This window comes from Arachis hypogaea, chromosome 4, assembly GCF_003086295.3.
Source record: "Arachis hypogaea cultivar Tifrunner chromosome 4, arahy.Tifrunner.gnm2.J5K5, whole genome shotgun sequence".
In the NCBI taxonomy this organism is placed as follows: Eukaryota; Viridiplantae; Streptophyta; class Magnoliopsida; order Fabales; family Fabaceae; genus Arachis; species Arachis hypogaea.
In genome coordinates, this window is record NC_092039.1 from 125,233,390 (window position 1) to 125,253,117 (window position 19,728).

At 35.6% G+C, this 19,728-nt stretch overlaps 2 protein-coding genes across 2 annotated transcripts; one reads left to right on the top strand and one right to left on the bottom strand.

The window, feature by feature from the left end:
* The first annotated feature begins 4,221 nt into the window (after positions 1-4,221).
* On the top strand, positions 4,222-13,521 carry LOC112797960 (DNA-directed RNA polymerase 2B, chloroplastic/mitochondrial-like). Its single transcript, XM_025841090.3, is given in 20 exon segments — positions 4,222-5,466; positions 5,919-6,137; positions 6,231-6,364; positions 6,462-6,528; positions 7,609-7,667; positions 8,044-8,161; positions 8,313-8,426; positions 8,529-8,660; positions 8,748-9,164; positions 9,605-9,655; positions 9,778-9,848; positions 10,633-10,717; positions 10,920-11,072; positions 11,163-11,237; positions 11,357-11,446; positions 11,766-11,813; positions 12,090-12,114; positions 12,117-12,203; positions 12,291-12,394; positions 12,774-13,521. Coding segments are annotated over 20 exon segments (3,060 nt in total). The 5' UTR covers positions 4,222-4,566; the 3' UTR covers positions 12,885-13,521.
* Positions 13,522-19,248, bottom strand: LOC112797961 (uncharacterized). The gene is made up of 12 exons (XM_025841091.3): positions 18,754-19,248; positions 18,422-18,507; positions 17,689-17,768; positions 17,535-17,590; positions 16,969-17,017; positions 16,612-16,758; positions 16,362-16,457; positions 16,092-16,205; positions 15,792-15,922; positions 15,249-15,493; positions 14,198-15,031; positions 13,522-14,109 (listed from the first exon to the last, which is right to left on the bottom strand). Exons 1-12 carry the CDS (start codon positions 19,209-19,211, stop codon positions 14,060-14,062), a joined length of 2,346 nt encoding a protein of 781 aa, XP_025696876.1. The 5' UTR covers positions 19,212-19,248; the 3' UTR covers positions 13,522-14,059.
* Between the last annotated feature and the right edge of the window lie 480 nt (positions 19,249-19,728).

Here is a 19,728-nt window from a genome sequence, read left to right on the forward strand (position 1 = left end):
CTATTATATTATATGTAATTATGTTGCATATAAATTTCTAAAGTAAATTGATCAATTTACTAATTTAGAATATATATTTGTTATTTTTAGAAATAATAATGAACAAATATTTCAAAAGAAAAAAGCTACTACTAGAATCTGAAGTTACTTCATTAGTCTCTTCTAATAAAAAGAAGTTTTTAGAATTCAATGTAAAAGGCCTTGTAGCTGATCCTGTATAACGATCCAAAATTTTAAATTATGATCTAAATGATAGAGATGAAGGTAGATGAGCTTATTTGTAAATAAATCCTTGTCAACCAAGAGAACATAATTTTTTATAAACATATTTTGGGACTTTTTTCCATAAATTTAATGCTGATTGGTTTGATGAATTTGACAATTGGTTGGAATATAGTATTTCAAAAGATGCTGTTTTTTGTCTCTATTGTTATCTTATGAAATCTGACGGTGCGAGTAATGATGTTTTTGTAAAATAGCTCTTTTTAAATTTAAATTAATATATCTTTTGATAACAATGTGTATTATTTTTGCCCCCTCAACATAAATTTTCTGGGTCCGTCACTATATCCAAGGGTTTAGTGTGGCAATGTGCAAGGAGTATAACAACTCCAGAGTTTCGTGCGAATATGAACAAGTTGAAATCGGTGAACCAGTGAGCTTGGGAGTATCTATCCAAATTTCGTGAATCTGCATGGACTAAAAGCCAATTCTCTCACTATCCGAAGGTTGATAACATCACTAACAATATGTGTGAGTTTTGGAATGCTAAGATTGTGGAGTATAGGAGCAAGCTGATTTTGACAATGTGTGAGAATTTGAGGTGTTATATAATAAAAAAATGGCTAGGTATAAGAAGAGGTTAAGTAATTATCATGAGAAATTGGCTCCTGTGCAACAGCAAAGATTGGATGAATTCATTAAGCCCGAAAGTACTAAGTGGACAGCTGAGTGGACTGGAGCCGATGAAAGAGTTATCTTTGAGGTTCAAAGATGTCAAAGCAAGTTTGGAGTGAATCTAAAAGCAAAGACATGCACTTGTAATTTATGACAGTTTATTGGTAATTCTCTAGTAATAGTAATTTGTAGTTTCTATTATGTACACTTGTAATAAGATAATTTGTTGCAGGCATGCCTTGTAAACATGCAATTGCTGCAATCTCAAGGCTGTGGAAGCTTAACTTGAAACCTGAAGATTTTGTGCATGAATGGCTTACCATGGATGCCATGCATGCCACTTATGGTATAACAATTCAACATGTAAATAGTGAAGAATTTTGGGAGACATCAGATGCTCTTAGACCAGTGACATCTGCCATTAACAGACCCCCTAATCGTCCTAGGAAGAGAAGAACTGTTGATCTTGTGTCTGAGAGCCAACTAACAGGGAACAATGTGAAGAAGGCCTTCGAAGTGACATGTAGCAAGTACGAAAAAAAGATCACTATTATAAGACATGTAAAGGAACTCCAAGGAATCCCAATTGGCAACCAAAAAAGAAAAAGGCAAGACAATCAAAGGTACAATAATTAGGCTAGTATTAGGATTTACAATGATTTAAATGTCTTATAATGTGACTATCGAAGGGATTTATATGTCTTGCAAATGGTTTAATGAGGGGTTTATGTATCTTAGATATGGTTTAACGAGGAGTTTATATGTCTCCTAAATGTCTTATTATTGTTTACAGGGTGATAACCCATCTAATATTGCACCTAAATCTGGTGCTGCTCCGTCTGCAGTTCTAAATTCTGTGGTTAGTTCATGGCTAATTTATGTTATCAAATTATGATGTGAATTAAAATAGGATACCTAATATTGTGCAAAAATTATAGGCCAAAGTAAGGAACCATAAAAAGAAATTACCAAGAAATGTTACTCCAATGATGCTTCAGCAAACAGGAGAAAAATTTCTAGTATCCTAATCTGTTCCTACAAATGAGATAATAGTAATAAAAAACATAATATTGTGACTAAGTTTTTACTATGATGTTCAAATTCTAATTCACATTATTTTTCGTCAAAAAAATAGGCCCAAAATATCAATGGACAAAGTAGTGAAAATGGCAATGGATCATAGACACCAAACACAGCCATACCTAACCTAACTGTCCCAGGCCCAACCACCACTACAAGCAATCATGTCTTGAAAAATATGATCAACGATCCATAGATTTCTGCTCCATTTGGAAAGAAGTAGCCAATTCGTAAGCCATCGACACCTCAAGTTTATGGCCAGTTACTTCCACCCAATGTGCCCACAAACCAAGCCCCACTAACCCAACCAAGGATGGCTACAAGATCAATTAAGTCTATTGAAATTTCTCTCGAGACATAGGCGGTAACTAATGCTGACACAATAGTTAGAATGTTCCAATTCATCTCAACACTAGGACTCGAATAAGGAATCAAGGGACCAAACTTCGGAGCACCACCAAGCTTTAAGGAATTTGAAACTAATGCACCACCTTTCAAAGCTCCACGAAAAAAATGAGGACTAGATAGTTATGGCTAATATTTAGGATAGTATTTTGTAACTCTGAATGCAAACTATGCATAATATTGGTTAAGTATTTTGGATAGTATTAGTTAAGCATTTTGGAACTCTAATACTTAAACATTTTAGATTATCTGTTTTGTTTAGTTACTAGGGGATAGTATATAATGGCATGTAGGTGTTATTTTTGTGAGATGTTATTATATATCGTAAGTAGTTTGCAACTTTATATATATATATATATATATTAATATTTGTGTTTTAGGCTAAAAATTTTCATTGCTTATTAAATGTGGTTTATTCTTGATTTAATGAAATTGTATGAAAACATACTTCAAATAACAAAATACTGAGATTGTCACTTCAACTCATAACAATAAAAAATACTAAAAGATCATAAATCACATTCTCACTTGCAATGTAACTCACAATAATTTTTTCATCATCAAAATCTAACATTTTTTTACATCTCAGTCACCATCCTTAATGTGCATCTAGCTTATAACATTAATATCTAACATAAGTTACAATTTGTTACATCCTATTAGGTTGAAGTGCAGTAAAAAAAAAATCCAAGAGCAACGACAATGAAAAATGTCAAGATGATACATCCATTTTGTCTTCTGTAACTTCTTCCTTGAACTCCATCATATAGCTTAATCTCCATTTCTTTAATTTTGTCCTCAAACTCCTTTAATCTACCATGAACTTTCATCTTCTGCATTTCCACCACTGTATGGTCAGACTCAGTTATGAGCTCATCCAGTCACTTAAAATATTTGCAATGTGTTAAAGGAGTCTACAATTATAAACAATTATTTTTTAATTAACCTAATTATAGAAAAGATTGTAAGATGGAGTGAATAGTAATGTACCTTGAAATAACTGCAACCAAAGAACAATCTATTTGAGTTATTTAATGTGGTCGATTCAAAAAGAATCGCATAAGCTCCACAATTGCAGGTTGGATCTATGAACTTCTTATTCGTCATGCCAACATTGCCAGTGTTGTTGCTTAAAGAGTCCAACGACCTCTTTTTTCATGAACTACGGATTGAACCTGATGAATGCTCTTCCATGTTCATCACTAACGATGGGATTTAGTATCTAGGGTTCACATTAACATTTGGGTTTGCTCTTATTAAGAACTAGAATCAAAACTGCAGCGTTTTTTATGACTGTGTACGTAATTTTTGTCTTATCTACCATAGTCAGTCTACGTTTCATTGTAGCCAATACACGTAGACTCTTCCAGTTACTTTTTACTCGAAAACTGATAAGAGGGTCCTTTCGGTCATACGAAGAGAATGAATAAGGATTGCCTTGTTATTTTTCAATGGCAAGAGGCGCTAGGTCCTTTTCATAAATGGTTAAGGACCGGAGATGGGTTATACTAAAAAAAATACCAATATATTTGTATATAATAGCATGTATTATTTAATTTATTTTTAATATATATATATATTTTTTCATATTATTAGTTAATTTTTCTAGTTGATTTTAGGGATACCTACTATCATTATAAAACTAATATATAGTTTAGTAGTAAATAATTATGTATAAATAAACTTTGTAGCTTAAAAATATTAAGTACAATTCTCTTATTTTAAAATGGTTTCAAAAGTTAATTCACACTATAAAATGTATAAATTAATATATAAATTACTTATAAGCATTTTTTAAAATTTTTTTGAAGTATTTAAAGAATTTGAATTTTGAAGGGATGAATTTTTAAGTAAAATAATCTCCTAAAATAAAAACTCCGTGTGATTCTAAAACCCCAAAGCCACAAAGGGTTTTTCCCAAGCACTAAAGAAAAAAAAATCAACGTCTTCCTCAAAATCTTCCGAACAGGACGAACTCAGAAACAAAGAACGAAGAATCAAGCTTTTAACCTTTGAAGGCGGCGGCACTTTATATTCTCTCTATCATTTGATATCTCCTATGAATTTCGAACCTCCTTTATACTTGTTCCTTCGAACTTCACCTGTTTCATCAACCCCGTATTTTTCTCTTCACTTCAATTCCCATTCCCCTTCGCTTCTTCTATTCTTCTTCCCAGCAATTTGATGTGCAGCACCACCACAAGTTCCCTCAACAAGGGTCTCGATTTTAAATACCCTTTTGAAAAACACGTTGTTTTCCAGCCTGCCCATTTGAGCATTTCGTCGAACATGTGGCGGAACGTCGCCAAGCACGCACTTTCCGCTACTTTCAGGGGGTTCCACCTTCGCTTCCACCCTCCCAATAGCCCTGTGAATTCAATCTTCCAAAAAAGGATGGGAATTTTGAGTTTTGCAAGGAAACCAAATGATGTTGGATATGGCAAGTTGTATAAAGGGTATGCTAGTGTTGCTGAGGCGGTTTCTTCTTCCACTGATGTGGAAGATGATGCTCCAGTTCCATTTGGTGTCAAAGAATATGGTAGTGTTGCTGAGACAGTATCTTCAACTTATGTTGAGGAAGATGCCAGTGTGGTGGATGAAATTCGAGAATTGTTGGAGGAGATGAAGAAGGAAGAGCAGAGACAGGTTGCTTCTTTTAGGTGGAAGGGTTATAATTCGAATAGGAGGGGCAGTATGACACAGTCCAAGTTACAGGAGTTGAGGAGGAGGCAGGTTAAGATTGAGACCGAAGTGTGGGAGGAGGCGGCAAAGGAGTATAGAGAGCTCTTGTTGGATATGTGTGAGCAGAAGCTTGCACCCAATTTGCCATACATGAAGTCTCTGTTTCTTGGTTGGTTTGAGCCGTTGCGTGATGCCATTACCAAAGAGCAGGAATTGTGCAGGCAGGGGAAGAACAAGTCAGCTTTCGCTCCTTACTTTGATCAGTTGCCGGCCGATAAGATGGCTGTTATCACAATGCATAAGTTGATGGGGTTATTGATGACTGGAAGTGAACGTGGAACCCTTGGCACTGCCAGGGTTGTGCAGGTTGTCTGCAGCATAGGTGATGCCATTGAACAAGAGGTAGGCATATTGCCTTTCTCTTGATAGTTGCATTGTCCTTTTATTTTGAACTGATTGCACAGATATCATGATCTATATAGTTTGAACTGTTTATTCATAATATTATGATTTCCTTTTAAAATGTTTGATAGTGTTGCTATATGTTAGTTCAAAGATAGAAACTCAGGCCTTTTGTAACACCCTTAGAAACCTATGGTAGTGTGGAGGAGGTGCAAAAGGGGATTTATTTAGTATTTTTTGGGGTTGGGGTTGTTGAAGCACTTCTAACTTTGTCAGGTAACTGCTGGATTTTTTATCTAATTGGAGAAGGATGTGGGGTTTGTAAGTAGTATAGAGTTTGGATGGTGTCTGAACGATTAACTTCCTTAGGCCTCTACTTCTATTTCTGAACAACTGTCTTCCTATGGCCTATGAGTGTAACCTTATTCACTGCTTACTAATTTCTGGTTCAGGTTAAAATACACAAGTTTTTGGAGAAAACCCAGAAGAAAAAAGGTCGTAAAGGGAAGAAAAATGAAGCAGATGATCAGTCTGCTGTTGACCACAAAGAAGGGGAAAAGCTGCGGAAAAAAGTCCTTGATTTGATGAAAAAGCAGAAGCTTGTCGCAGTGAAGGGGATAGTGAAGAGCCAGGATGATGCAAAGCCATGGGGACCAATCATTAAGTCAAAGGTTTGAATAGCCTCACCTATATTCTCTAAATGTTCATTTTGCTCTTTTTTTCCCCGTTTTTTACAAGGTGGTATCCACCCATCCACTTCACAGGTAGGAAGCCGTTTAGTTGAGCTTTTGGTGCAGACAGCCTATATACAACCACCATCAGATCAATTAGTGGATTGTCCACCTGATATCCGACCTGCATTTGTCCATTCATTTAAAACAATGACACATGAGTCAATGTGAGGTTTAATCTCTGCTTCACATGCTTAAATTTAAAATTTCCAGCAGTACCTTATATTGATGCCCTAACTGTTTTTTAAAAAATAATTTACATAGGAAAACAAGCAAAAAATATGGTGTTATTGAATGCGACCCTATAGTTCTTAAAGGTCTCGAAAGAACTGTAAGTATATTCATCATCTTCTGTTTGTTTGGAAATCTTGAACTGAATAGTTCACCACTAGCGATATATTTAGCAGCATTTTTGTTATTGTTATTTGGTAGGTTGTAGAGCCTTTAGTTTTTAAAGGAGAGTTTTGTCATTAGATTTCTTTTTGACTAATAATTTAGTTCCTGAATTGGACTTGGGCTAGAAAAACTTTAAACATGTAATAATGGCAATGCCAGACAGGAATAACCATAAGGTGCAGATGAAGATAGGTAAAGAGTAAAGACATATTAGGGTAGTAGAACTGTAGAAGAATGGAGGATATAAGTGAGAATCCAGCTACAGAAAAATCTTTCCAATTCATTGATTTAATGCATGATAATTTCATAAATAATGTTATAGAGATAAACTGAGATGCACATTCGATCCTCTTTGTAAGAAGGCTGTATAGTGAATTACCATGTTAGTACCTTAAATATCATCCTAAAATAAACTAAATCCCTGCTTCTGGAAAGATCCCAAACCTTTGGTTATCGAAAGTAATAGAGTAAGTGTGATTTTGATGAAAAGCTTTTATGGAGATTTGCAGCTTTTTCTGCCGTGTGGTTTTTTTGGTTTAATCATATGGCATATCTTTATCTTTTATGATAGGTCTTTATCTTTAACTCCACAAGTGTCATTCCTTGATTTGCCCACTAAGGGAGATCCCTCAAACATGATGGCTTTATGGCAAGCTTTGTGGTAGCCTCTTTGTGTTGGCACTTTGCTCAATGCACTTGGCATATCAGAAGTTTCTGTTTTAAGATATATTTTTCTTTATGTTTTGGCCCGTGGTTATGACCTATGATCCTTATTATATTCAGATGTGATTGGGTTTACTTCAGTAGAAAACTCACTTACTACTATACTACAGCTCTACTATATGTAGATTTTATTTCAACGAGTTCACAATAGTTTCTTGTGTTTTACATTGTGTGCATACTTTTGTTTGAATAACGCATCCTCTCCCTTCCTTGGGTTTTACATTCATTATTATTATTATTATTATTATTATTATTATTATTATTATTATTATTATATTTGCTTTTTCAACAGGCAAAAAATATGGTCATTCCCTACATGCCTATGTTGGTTCCACCAATCAACTGGACAGGGTATGGTGACTTGCATCTTATTGTTGCCTTGCTTCCATTTTGTTTTTCAATTCTATGATTGGTATATGATTTTGAAACCTTTTCTTTAAGGTAATAAATTGACACCAGAAGATGGTTCAACTCCAACCAATGTAAAAACAAAAATTAGCATGCTATTTGGTTTTCCTTTTGATGATTTTTTATGAGAAAATATAGCTCCATAAGCAACTGTCTTTTGCAGTTGGCTTCAAAATGCGGATCAAGATTTTTCCTTATGCATTATCAAGTTACAATTTCAATGTTCATAATAAGTAGGATTTACTGTTTTTCTTCCTTTGGCTGAAGGGCACACTTAGTTTTTGACACTTAGATTTTCCATTTTCTGTACTCTCAACAGTTATGACAAAGGTGGGTATTTGTTCTTACCCTCCTATGTCATGCGTACCCATGGAGTCAGGCAACAACGTGAGGCAGTTAGGAGGGCCCCTAGGAAGCAACTTGAGCCTGTATTTGAGGTCTGAATTATATATACTACATCACCCCACCCAGCCACACCAGCACACACAAATGCACGTTTGCTTGCATGCACAGTTACTCTCTCACTTTCCTTTTGTCTTGGTATTGTAGTATCTCTTAATGGATTTCCATACAAAACATTTTGTTTAGGCTCTGGATACACTTGGGAACACAAAATGGAGAGTAAATAAGAGGGTACTGAGTGTTATAGACAGGATATGGGCTAGTGGAGGACGACTTGCTGATTTGGTGGACCGAAATGATGTAAGTTAATCTGGTTTCTTCTTTTTGCATTTGGACATGTGCTAATAAAAGTGTGTGGAGGTTGACTACAGTTTGGGATGGTTTATCAACTTTCTTTTGTAGGTTCCTTTACCTGAGGAACCAGATACTGATGATGAAGCTACGATTAAGAAATGGAGATGGAAGGCCAAATCTGTGAGGAAAGAGAATAGGGAGAGATATTCACAACGCTGTGATGTTGAGCTTAAACTGGCCGTAAGCTTGGTTGAACTTTATGTACTGATCAATTATGAATCCCCATTTATTTTGTGGTAACACAGCCATTTATTCCCGTGAGTGCAGGTAGCACGGAAAATGAAGGATGAAGAAGGTTTTTACTACCCCCACAACGTTGATTTCAGAGGACGTGCATACCCCATGCACCCACACTTGAATCACCTAGGTTCAGATTTATGTCGTGGTATATTAGAATTTGCCGAGGGACGCCCTCTTGGAAAGTCTGGCCTCCACTGGCTGAAGATACACTTGGCAAATCTGTATGCCGGCGGTGTTGATAAACTATCTCATGAGGGTCGTATTGCATTCACTGAAAATCATTTGGATGACATATTTGATTCAGCTGACAAACCTCTTGAAGGTAGTCGGTGGTGGTTGAATGCAGAAGATCCATTGCAGTGTTTGGCTGCATGCATAACTTTAGCCGATGCTTTAAGAAGCTCTTCCCCAGAAACATTCATTTCACATACTCCAATACATCAGGTATTTTCTTTGTGTAAATATAAGTTTGGGATATTGAAATATGCTAGGGATGTCATATGCGTGCTCAAACTGACCCCATTACTTAATTTTCCATTCTACAAACTCATGATAAATAATTGTGATTCATGGGTTGAGTTATGGTGTGGAAATTATCCTAACTATTACAAAAGCTATCTTGATTGTTTGCCCAGCTGTTGCGGGAGATAAGACAGGATGCTTTTATAATGCTAGAGTAGAATTTCATTTGCAGATTTAATTTGTTGACTGGTCCCCTTTATATGGGCGTACACTTAATTAGTTCATATAAAAATCATTATCTTTTTATGCTGATTCTTTGATGTTTGATATCCATCACCATTTACACTGTAATGCTCACAGTTATCATCATATGTATAATTTATTATGATTATGATGTGTTATACCATGATTTTCTGTATTAGGATGGCTCTTGTAATGGCTTACAACATTATGCTGCCTTGGGAAGAGACAAGGTAATAGGGCTTTGTGGCTTTGGCACTTTGTTCTTTTCGCTCTTCTAAGTTCTTTAGTCCCAAATATTTAATATCAAGTTGGAGATGTCTTCATTGTAATTTACAATTTTATCCCCTTCCAGTTAGGGGCTGCTGCTGTCAATCTAGTTGCTGGAGAGAAACCCGCAGATGTTTACTCCGGAATTGCTACTAGGTGAGTATTTCTGTGCAGTGTAATTGTAATTTACATGTAGATTCAAATTCAAAATGCTGAAGTGGGCATACATGTTTTTTGGATTGCGTTAGGGACTTGGGTATTATGGAGCCCCCAAAGTTCCAATTGAGTAGTACAATATGCTTGATGTTGTATTTAAGTGGAGTGCTTCTTCTTCCTTAACAGCTAGCTTTTAAGGTGCATTTATCCACTTTCCTTGGGTACTTAACAATGGTATTTAGTGCTTAGGTTGTCGGCAGCATGGAAAAGGCTACCTATAAGCTAGATTAAGATAAAATACTGAACACTGATAGCCGATAGCCACTTGGCTATGGTTCAGTGTGAAAAGAGTAAAGCCGCTGTGGATGTCGGGTCTCTAGGGCCGGTGAATTGTTAGGGACTTGTGTATTATGGGGTGTCCAATGTCCCACATCAAGTAGTATGGAATGTTTGATGTTGTATTTAAGGAGAGTGATTCTTTTCCTTAACAACTAGCCTTTTTAAGGTGTAGTTCCCCACTTTTCTTAGATACTTAACATATTGTCATAATTTACCTCTCCTCATTACTCTCTTCCGATAGACAACCTCTACTCCACACTACATTTGTTATGCTTTTTCTTAATCTGCATTTTATTTGTGTATATTGATCATATTCTGATATTTGCAGAGCTTAAAAAGAACAAAAAAAGGTTAAATTAATTTAAGTTTCGGGCTTGAAATTCCTCAGGGAAGAGAGGAAATGTCTAATAAACAACTCAGTCTTACAAATGTCATTTTCATGCAGAGTATTGCACATTATGCAAAGGGATGCTCAGGAAGATCCTGCAATATTTCCCAATGCCCTACATGCAAGGAGACTAGTTAATCAGGTTCTATGCCATCCTTTTGGTGTTACTTGGTGCATAAATGCAATCTCGTGTTTTTTGAAAGAATAAGTTACAATTTCATCTGGAATCTTAGGTTCTTAAGGCATTTGAAAATAAATTTTCTAATTAGCAATTATGGTTCGTTTATTTATGTTTTTTGTTCTCGTGTAAAAGCTGATTTTGATCTGATCTCGGATACTGTTAGGTGGATAGAAAATTGGTTAAGCAGACAGTGATGACATCAGTATATGGTGTCACTTACATTGGTGCACGGGAGCAGATAAAGAGGAGGTTGAAAGAAAGAGAATCCGGTCTAGATGATGACGAACTCTTTGGCGCTTCTTGTTATGCTGCAAAGGTGAGAGGGTGAAAATAACTCTGTATTATAGATATATATTATCCTTGTAGCATAACATGTATTGCTTGTTTAATCTCATTTCCTTCTCAGGTCACCTTAACTGCCTTGGAGGAGATGTTTCAAGGTGCACGGAATATTATGAAATGGCTTGGTGACTGTGCAAAAGTATGTTACAATCTTCCTTCTACCTAAATGTGTGATGCACATATTCTGATTCTTGTTTCGTCCTTTTGTTGTCGTCATTGTATTAGTAACAGAATTGGTATGACAATGACCTTGAATAGGTAATTGCATCTGAAAATCAGCCAGTCCGCTGGACCACTCCTCTTGGACTTCCTGTTGTGCAACCTTACCGGAAACTTGGAAGGCATATTGTAAGTATAGTAGAATTTCCATGAAATATACTTCTCAGGATATGTTTGGATGGAGGATTTCGGAAAGAAACAGAAAAAGAGCTTAGTTTTTTTTTTTGGGGGGGGGGTGCGGAATTTAGGGAGTTACTCGATTTAATAAAGTTTTTACCATAATCCATCGTTTTATTCTTTCAATTTTTAAAAAAAGAACTTCAAAATATTGTTTACTTTAAACCTCAATTTGTCATCCCTTCCAAAATCCTCCATGCCATATATACCCTCAAATTCTGAGTTTATGGCTTTATATAGGTTAATGCTATTATTATGTGATGGGTTACAGGTCAAAACTTCACTTCAGATGTTGACATTGCAACGAGAAACAGATAAGGTAAGCTTAACATCATGTATAGATATTTGGATCATTTACTTCGGAGGCAATTAGATTTTATCTATTAACTATTTTATCCTTTGCCCAAGGCATCCCTACTGATTATAATTTATAAGAAGTTATGATATGAAAATAACACCAAGATTCAAAACATAGGGAAGCTAAATAACATTGAAACTGTTCAGAAATTTGTACTCCTTCAATGACCTAAATAACAGCTTAGGATTTAAATTTTTAACAATAATATGAAATTGTTTTGTTCTATGAATGTTCTAGGTCATGACAAAGAGGCAGAGGACAGCATTCCCCCAAATTTCGTTCACTCACTTGATGGTACTCATATGATGATGACTGCGGTGGCCTGCAAAAAAGAAGGCTTGAATTTTGCAGGTTTTAGCTAGTTAGGTTCTTTTCATTCAGATTTGATTTATAGTGATTAAAATGCTTACAAGGAATGATTTCTGTTCATACATTTAGGGGTTCATGACTCATATTGGACGCATGCATGTGATGTGGATAGAATGAACAGAATACTCAGAGAGAAGTTTGTTGAACTCTATGAGACCCCAGTACTGGAAAATGTATGGTTTAGATGTTAACGTCATTTACACGATATGCTATTATTTTTAATCTCTGGTATTCTTGGGAATATTTGAGAGGAAATTGATTTTATTCTCTTTAGTTTCGTTGGTATTTTCATACTTGCTTGTGTAATTAAATAGTGGATACTTCTTTTGGTTTTGTGCTTTGTTTTCTAAAACCTGAAATCTGGTTTGAATTTCTCAAAAAAAAAAAAATGACGGGAAAAACCATTCTATGTTTTTAGTAGATTGGGAAACTTATGTGACGAGATGCAAAGGTTGATATTAATGGTTAATTTATTTTATATTTGTATAAATAGCCTCTTTGTAGTTTCTAGGTTACTGCTAGATCTGTTAACCTGTTTTTATTTGTGAGCAGTTACTGGAGAGCTTCCAGGGGTCTTTCTCAACATTAATGTTCCCCCCATTACCGGATCGGGGAGACTTCGACCTAAGGGAAGTTTTAGAATCACCATATTTCTTCAACTGATCTTTCTGCAGCCCTCTGTAGGGCATGGACTCTTTCTTTAGGGCTTATTGGCTGCATTTTGAGTCATTTCGGCATGTGCATAATAGCAGACAACAGTTCTTCCGAATGTGCTCGCGATACAGGCCGTTCCTCAGTGGCATTATATATCTTTGAAGGCATCCAGGGTCTTGAGGAGGACTCTTGTCTGGTATGATAATATAAAATCACCCGTTCCACTGGAATTTTTGAGGGTATATACTTTAACACCAGATAAAAGCTTTCGTAGCTTTTGCAACAACCATGATGCTTTCAAGAAAAAAATAGCCAAGGGATAAAGCTTGGCATTGCTAGTTAGTGAGTGTAGTAGTTATTGATTTCAAGAATTTGGGAAAAGATCTGCGAATAAGTTCAGCTCACAAGTCTCCATGAAAACTATGCCAGGGATAGATGCAAGACCGTCTTTTGATATCAAGAGAATAGCGAATGTGTACCTTAGATAAGGTTTTACATGTGTATTTTGTACCAGCTTTCTTTTGTAAATAACTAAATATAAAAGAAACATTCTTTTTTATTATTTTATAACATGTTTAAGATAATTTATTGTAGACATTATATGCACAAAAAATAGAAAAAGAATATATGATTTTAGCTCATGAAATTTCAGAGACCAGATGAAATACTAATCTTTACTTCCTTAAATAAACATCTGCATGCATATGGGAAAATAATGAAGATTTTTCATAAGCATCTACATTTGCAAACCACCTTTAACATGATGAAATATTGAAATGTCATTTTCCTATCACAATGGAGCCCTCCATTAATCCTCTTAACACCACACACGTACTTCAAATAAACTTTACAGTGGCAGCAACAAAATTGTTTTCCAAATGACTCCATTCTATACTTTAAAAAAAAAAAGAAAGAAAGTCACTTGTTAGTAGCATTCTGATATCCTGTGGCTGTACCAATGGTAAAGTGCATCTCAACTTGCCATGTCTGCTAAATACACTACTGTTGTAACTTAAACACCAAGTAACCTCATCGTCATCCTTCCACTTCCAGTTGATAAAAGGACGCAGGTCAATGAGTTGTCCAACCAACTCTGCAGGTTCAATGACTCTTACCAGGTTCTTCCGAATCCTCCATCGATATCCATTATTTCTCAAAATCGGCAATGTTATGCACAAATCTGCTCAGTAGCCATATTTGTCATTCAAAGAAGTTCGTCCATCACCTGATTGTCCTGCACACACGATACAGGAAAATATGAACATTCTGAAAAAATGACAATCCAATCATATAGTAAGGACATTGAAACCAATTATGCTTACCTTCAGGGGGAACCCATGTGTCATCTGTCTGATCGTTCAAAAATGATGGTTTCTCAGGCCCAAGCACTCTTTTAGGCTTCCTCTTCTCCTCATCTTGGTTTTCCACATCATCAGTTGCATACAATCCCCTTTTGTGCTTTAATAATAAAGCCACAGCATCCTCAGCCATTTTTTCACCCACAGGAGCAGAAGTCGATTGCCGAGTGACATCATTACTATTTGCACCCGTCATCTCAACTTGTTTTCTTTTCCTTAAAATCAGACCAGGAGCAGCAGACTCAATATTAGATTCTCTAGTCTTTGCATCATCACCCGAACCCAAAATTTTGTTCCTGTCCTTGTAGTCAACGAACTGATTGGACTCGTCTGTATCATGCAAAGCGGCTATTGGTTGTTGGTTATCATCTGTAACCCTGTCCTCTACAGCCCCAAGCCACTGGGGCTTTGGAACCGTGTATACAACATTCTCACCCTCCACTTTGTCACTGCCAGGTTCTGACTTGTCCAAATCCATAGTTGTATCTCCAGGTTTCCCTTCTTGTATGGAGTTATCTGCCTTTGCACAAGTGTCACTGATTTTCTGGGTTTCCACAGGTGGTTTCTTGTTATCGACCTTAGTACAAGGTTCAGTGATTTTCTGGGTTTTTGCTTGTGGCTTCTTTATGTTAGAGGCAACTTCTTGAGATTTGTTTGATTTAGGTTCTTGTGCTTTCAACTCCCTTTTCTTGACAGCTTCGCCTGTTGGGTCAGCAATCTTCAATAAGTAGCAAATCCTATCCAACTCGGACTGAAGAGTTGACAATTCCTTCTCAAGCTGCACACTTTTGTCTTGAACTGACAGCAACAAATAAATCAGCAAGGATAAGCTAACGTGTGCTAATGAAATGTCCAATTTAAGACTTGTAATTGCACATAAAGTTAGAGTTTGAAGGAACGAGACAACTCATTTTCTAGTATTACTTCCACACACATCAAAGCACACAATTGCATACAATGAATATGTGCAAATATAAGCAAGCAACCAGAAAAAGCAAACAAATATAACTCTTACCAAGTTGGGATGAAAGTCCAGACATGTAAGCATCAAGGGAATCATCAACTTCATCTTGTTTGGCAGACTCTGATGACATTTTATTCTTTTCAACTATAAGCAACTCTTTCTTCTCATTCATCTCCTGGATAATGGCATCTTTTTTATCCAGAAGAGTATCAGCAGTCTCAATAGATTGGTTGTCACCAAGCTTCTGGCGAGAAGACGTTTTCTTTGTGCGGTCAAAAAATTCATCGTCACCGTCGCTATACAATGCAAGTAATAACCATAGTGCTTTTAGTTTTAGTGCATCACTTTATACATATGGTATACATACAACAAAACAACAACAAAGCCTTGTCCCACTAAGTGGTATACATAAACCAAAAAAATTGAACACAAAAGAGTAGCTTCTCGAAAAGGAGATAAAAGCATGTAAATAGCATTAAGCAGTTCAGATTATGAGTATATCCTCTGTCAAAATTTCAATGTCAAAATTTCCAAATTGAAATCCTCAATAAATCTCACTTTCCTGGGAATCTCCTTCTATTGGTGATATCATACCTGAGATATTCATCTTCATCTTCCACAACACCTTTCTTCTTTCCACGAGATATTTTTCCTGTACGAGCACCTATGCTTTCTCGTATACTGTCATTCAGTGTCTCTTCCAAGTTTTCAAGTTCTTCCAATACCTGTCAAAAAAAAAAAAAAAAAAAAAAACAGCTGACATGCTTAGACATTAGAATGTACCCAATTAACAAGAAGGGTTGATGAGAACCAACATATAATTTTCAAAACTCAGGCAATCACAGAATATTTGTGAGATGGTTTCTTGTCTTATTTATTTTTCTACAACATTACCTGTGTTATTCTTTGCTCATTCCTAGCAATTTGAGTCTGTTGGCCTTGAGTCAGCCCACCCTGAGAAATGTCTTTAACTCGTATAGAGTTGATTTCTTTCTTCATGTTTGTAATCTGCACAGAGAAAATCGGCATTAGTATAGGAGAAAGATTAAATCAGCATGGTTAATACAGAGCTGAATTATTCTGGCAAGGTAGCTGAGTTAAGCTCTTCATGAATTATATAATTCAAATGAAAGACATTGTAGTAACAAAATTAACTCTGATCACCTTTTCCATCCTTTTTAGTATCTTCTCACGTGTTTTTTCCTGTTTTTCTGTGAGCTGTCCTTTATATGACTGCCAAGTCACTTCATCCACATCGTCCTGAAAAATTTGAATCAAGCCAAGGCATAAATAAACTTGTATTTTCAACAAAAAGCAGGTTCTCAATAAGTAACATATATGTTAGTTCAGAGGGAAAATTCCATTGATCATAATATCATATGCAGTATATTCATGGTTATAAGTTTCCACAAACCTCCTCTTCCTCAATAGCATCCTCACCCATTCCCCATGATACACCATCAGAGAGAGATGCTTCCAGCCTTGCTCGTTGGAGTGAAGCTTCCTTGTCTAGAATTACTTCACGCATTTTCATTTCTCGAATGATTTTTTTGTTGATTTCCTATAAAATAAGAGCACATGAACCACTATAGCAATACACATTTCATCCTGTAAATTATTAACTCAATCATATAAATACTAGGAGTCTAGGAGACTTCTTTACTTGTTCTTTTTTCACTTTTCCTTTTCAAGATAGATAAGGAGACATATTTGCAAATAAGGAAAGGGGAATGACCACAAAAAGTAAAAAAAAAAAAAATGCAGATCTTACTGGAGGCATCAACTCAGACGGCCCTTGAAAAATGAACAGGCGAGATGACCTGTAGAAGTGTAGATGTAATAAAAAGATGAACAAATAGATAAATCAAATTTAAGTATATGCATCATAACTCAATGTACTACATAATGTTTGCCAAAGGGAACTGGAACGTAAAACACCACATAAGTGTCATAAGCATACCACCTACAAATGTTTTAGAACTCAGAACTTCAGCACATGATACATAACATCTGATAGATATTGAGGGGAAAATAGTATGCAATTTAAATTGGACACTAAACATCTTAATTCAACTGAATTTGTTGCACATCACTTAAAGCAAAAGAGCTCCTCAACAAAGCTGCAATTCTTTATTTTTCTAATGGCTTCGTAACTAGGGCATAGGTCCTAATAGATAACTCATAACTAGCAGTCCAGCACACAATTCATTTTAGAGATTTAAACCAATAAATCTATTACAGCCTCAGACGTAATAAAAAAGAAACAGTAGAGACATAGGAGAAGGTGAAAGGGAAAAGCCTTATTCATTAGCAAGTGAAAAAGGGAAAAGTACTTACCGGCCAAATCGAATGACATCACCAACATGCAAGTCAACATATGTGTTTTTCTCCACCTAAGAAAATAGGAAAAGAAATGGATTTATGTCTGATGGGATTATACTTATACCTCTCTTGTATCAAAACGGGATTACAGATCCATTAACCCTATTACCTGATTCTTGTTCAAGAAAGTGCCGTGAGTACTCCCAAGATCATACAGATATGCATCACCACTTCTCTTGAATTGTAGAACTAAATCAAAGCATAATAAAAACTTGGTAAGAATCATGGACAAACTTCTTTTAGTAAATATTATTACGCTATTCACGAGTCATGCTAACCCAGTTAAAGGTAATTGGTCACGATCCTAACTCACCTAGTAGTGCCTTTTCCAATTCCTATTCTTATTAAGCATAAAAGGCTTGAAGTCAGAAGGAAACTTTTGACCAACATAGCAGTTTATCATAATGAGCTCTATTCAATGAAAGGTGGTTTCACACAAATATTTCTTGAGTCACAAATCCATGCCTCTATCATGTTTGGAATCGTATTATTTCAGGGGAAAATAATTCTTTTTATTTATCATACCCTAAACCAAACACACGCACACACCTTGTCTTCAGATTGGTCTACACTCTACCATAGCTAGATAGCTAATGTTTCATAATAATAATAATTCACAATATACAAGCCAAATTACTAGCCACACATATAAATGTTAGGATTTTATTCCCAACAATAAACTACCAATACAAATAAACAAACAAAAGTAGTAACCAATTTTCCAGTCTCCAACTTTACCAAACCTTCAAACCAACACACTAGTCATTCCACTCCTAGTCTTAAAGTTGATAAAATCACTAAAATTTTCGCTGAAAGGGCTAGCTAGTTAAGCTGCACCATACCTGCATGAAACCGCGAAATGGTGGGATGCTCCAGTATAAAATCACAGAGGTCCAATCTCCCAAACATATATGCCCCCTTCTCATGCCTGTGTGGTAACACCATAGCCAAAACAATAAGTTCAAATCTTCCACAAGCTTAAAGGAAAAAAAAAAGTCAAATGCAATAAACACAAATTCAATTCAGTTCGATCCCATTCAGCTTATCAGCTAGAAAAATATTTAAGAAAAAATAAACTTCTAGAAGCAATCTTTTCTTTCAGTTGTTAACTCCAAAATACAGTAACTAACTTCCCTCACTAGAGAGAGAGAGAGAGAGAGAGAGAGAGACTAACACGTCGTATTTGTCGATGATGGTGCCATCTTTGAGGACCTCGAGGCAGAACTCGTGGCAGGGAGCAGAGCTCCATGGAGGGATCTTGTAGGGAATCGGTATGCCCTGAGAAGAAGAAGACGACGACGGCTTTGGCGGCTGAGGCGGTTGTTGTGGTGGTCGAGGTTCAGCTGAATCGTCTGAATTGGAAGAAGAAGGTGGTTCTGGAATTCGAGGAGGAGGCATGGCTGCTGAATCGGTTGAAGTAGTAGTAGTAGTAGTTGGTGGCGGTTCTGATATTGCGGTTTCTGGCACGCTCTTCTCATCAGAAGAAGAAGAAGAAGAAGAAGAAGAAGAAGAAGAGGGATTAGGGATTCTGGGAGGTGGGGGAGGCATAGCCATGTTGTTCGTCAAAAACGCACCAAAAAAAAAAACACACTTCGTCACTGTCTTCTCTCGCTGCTTTCGGTTTATGCACATAACACAGATACAATACAACTATAACAATATAATAATTAGAATAGCAAAAGAAGGTTTTTTTTTTTTAATACAAAATTGAAGGTAAGAACAAGACTATTGACTATTGAGTATTGACTGTGAAATTAAAAAAAATTGGCTCTCAGGTTATTTTATATTAATTATTTTATATGTTAATGAATAATAACATAAATTAAATAAAAACTGAAATAAATTTTTTTATAGGTTTTCAATATGCTTAACAATTATGTATAACTAGTTAAAATTAAATTATATCTTTATAAATTTGTAACATACTAACCTATATTATATTAAACGAGAAATGCTACGGCCAACAATTTTGGTATTTTATAACTATTAAATGACTATTAATAATATTTTTAATAGTGTGAGATTATATTCAATAGTGAAAAATCACTCACTTTTTTTCTGATAGTTAAATGCAGATCAAAAATTACAAAAATTACTAATTTTTTATATTTTTTCATATTAAACAATTATAATTTTCACTTAAATATTA

Coding starts and splice junctions, on each gene's coding strand:
- LOC112797961 (XM_025841091.3), bottom strand. CDS start 19,211: ATGTGCATAAACCGAAAGCAGCGAGAGAAGACAGTGACGAAGTGTGTT. Junction 16,759..16,968: donor CGTCTGAGTTGATGCCTCCA/GTAAGATCTGCA, acceptor CTTATTTTATAG/GAAATCAACAAAAAAATCAT. Junction 15,032..15,248: donor TGGACTTTCATCCCAACTTG/GTAAGAGTTATA, acceptor TGTTGCTGTCAG/TTCAAGACAAAAGTGTGCAG.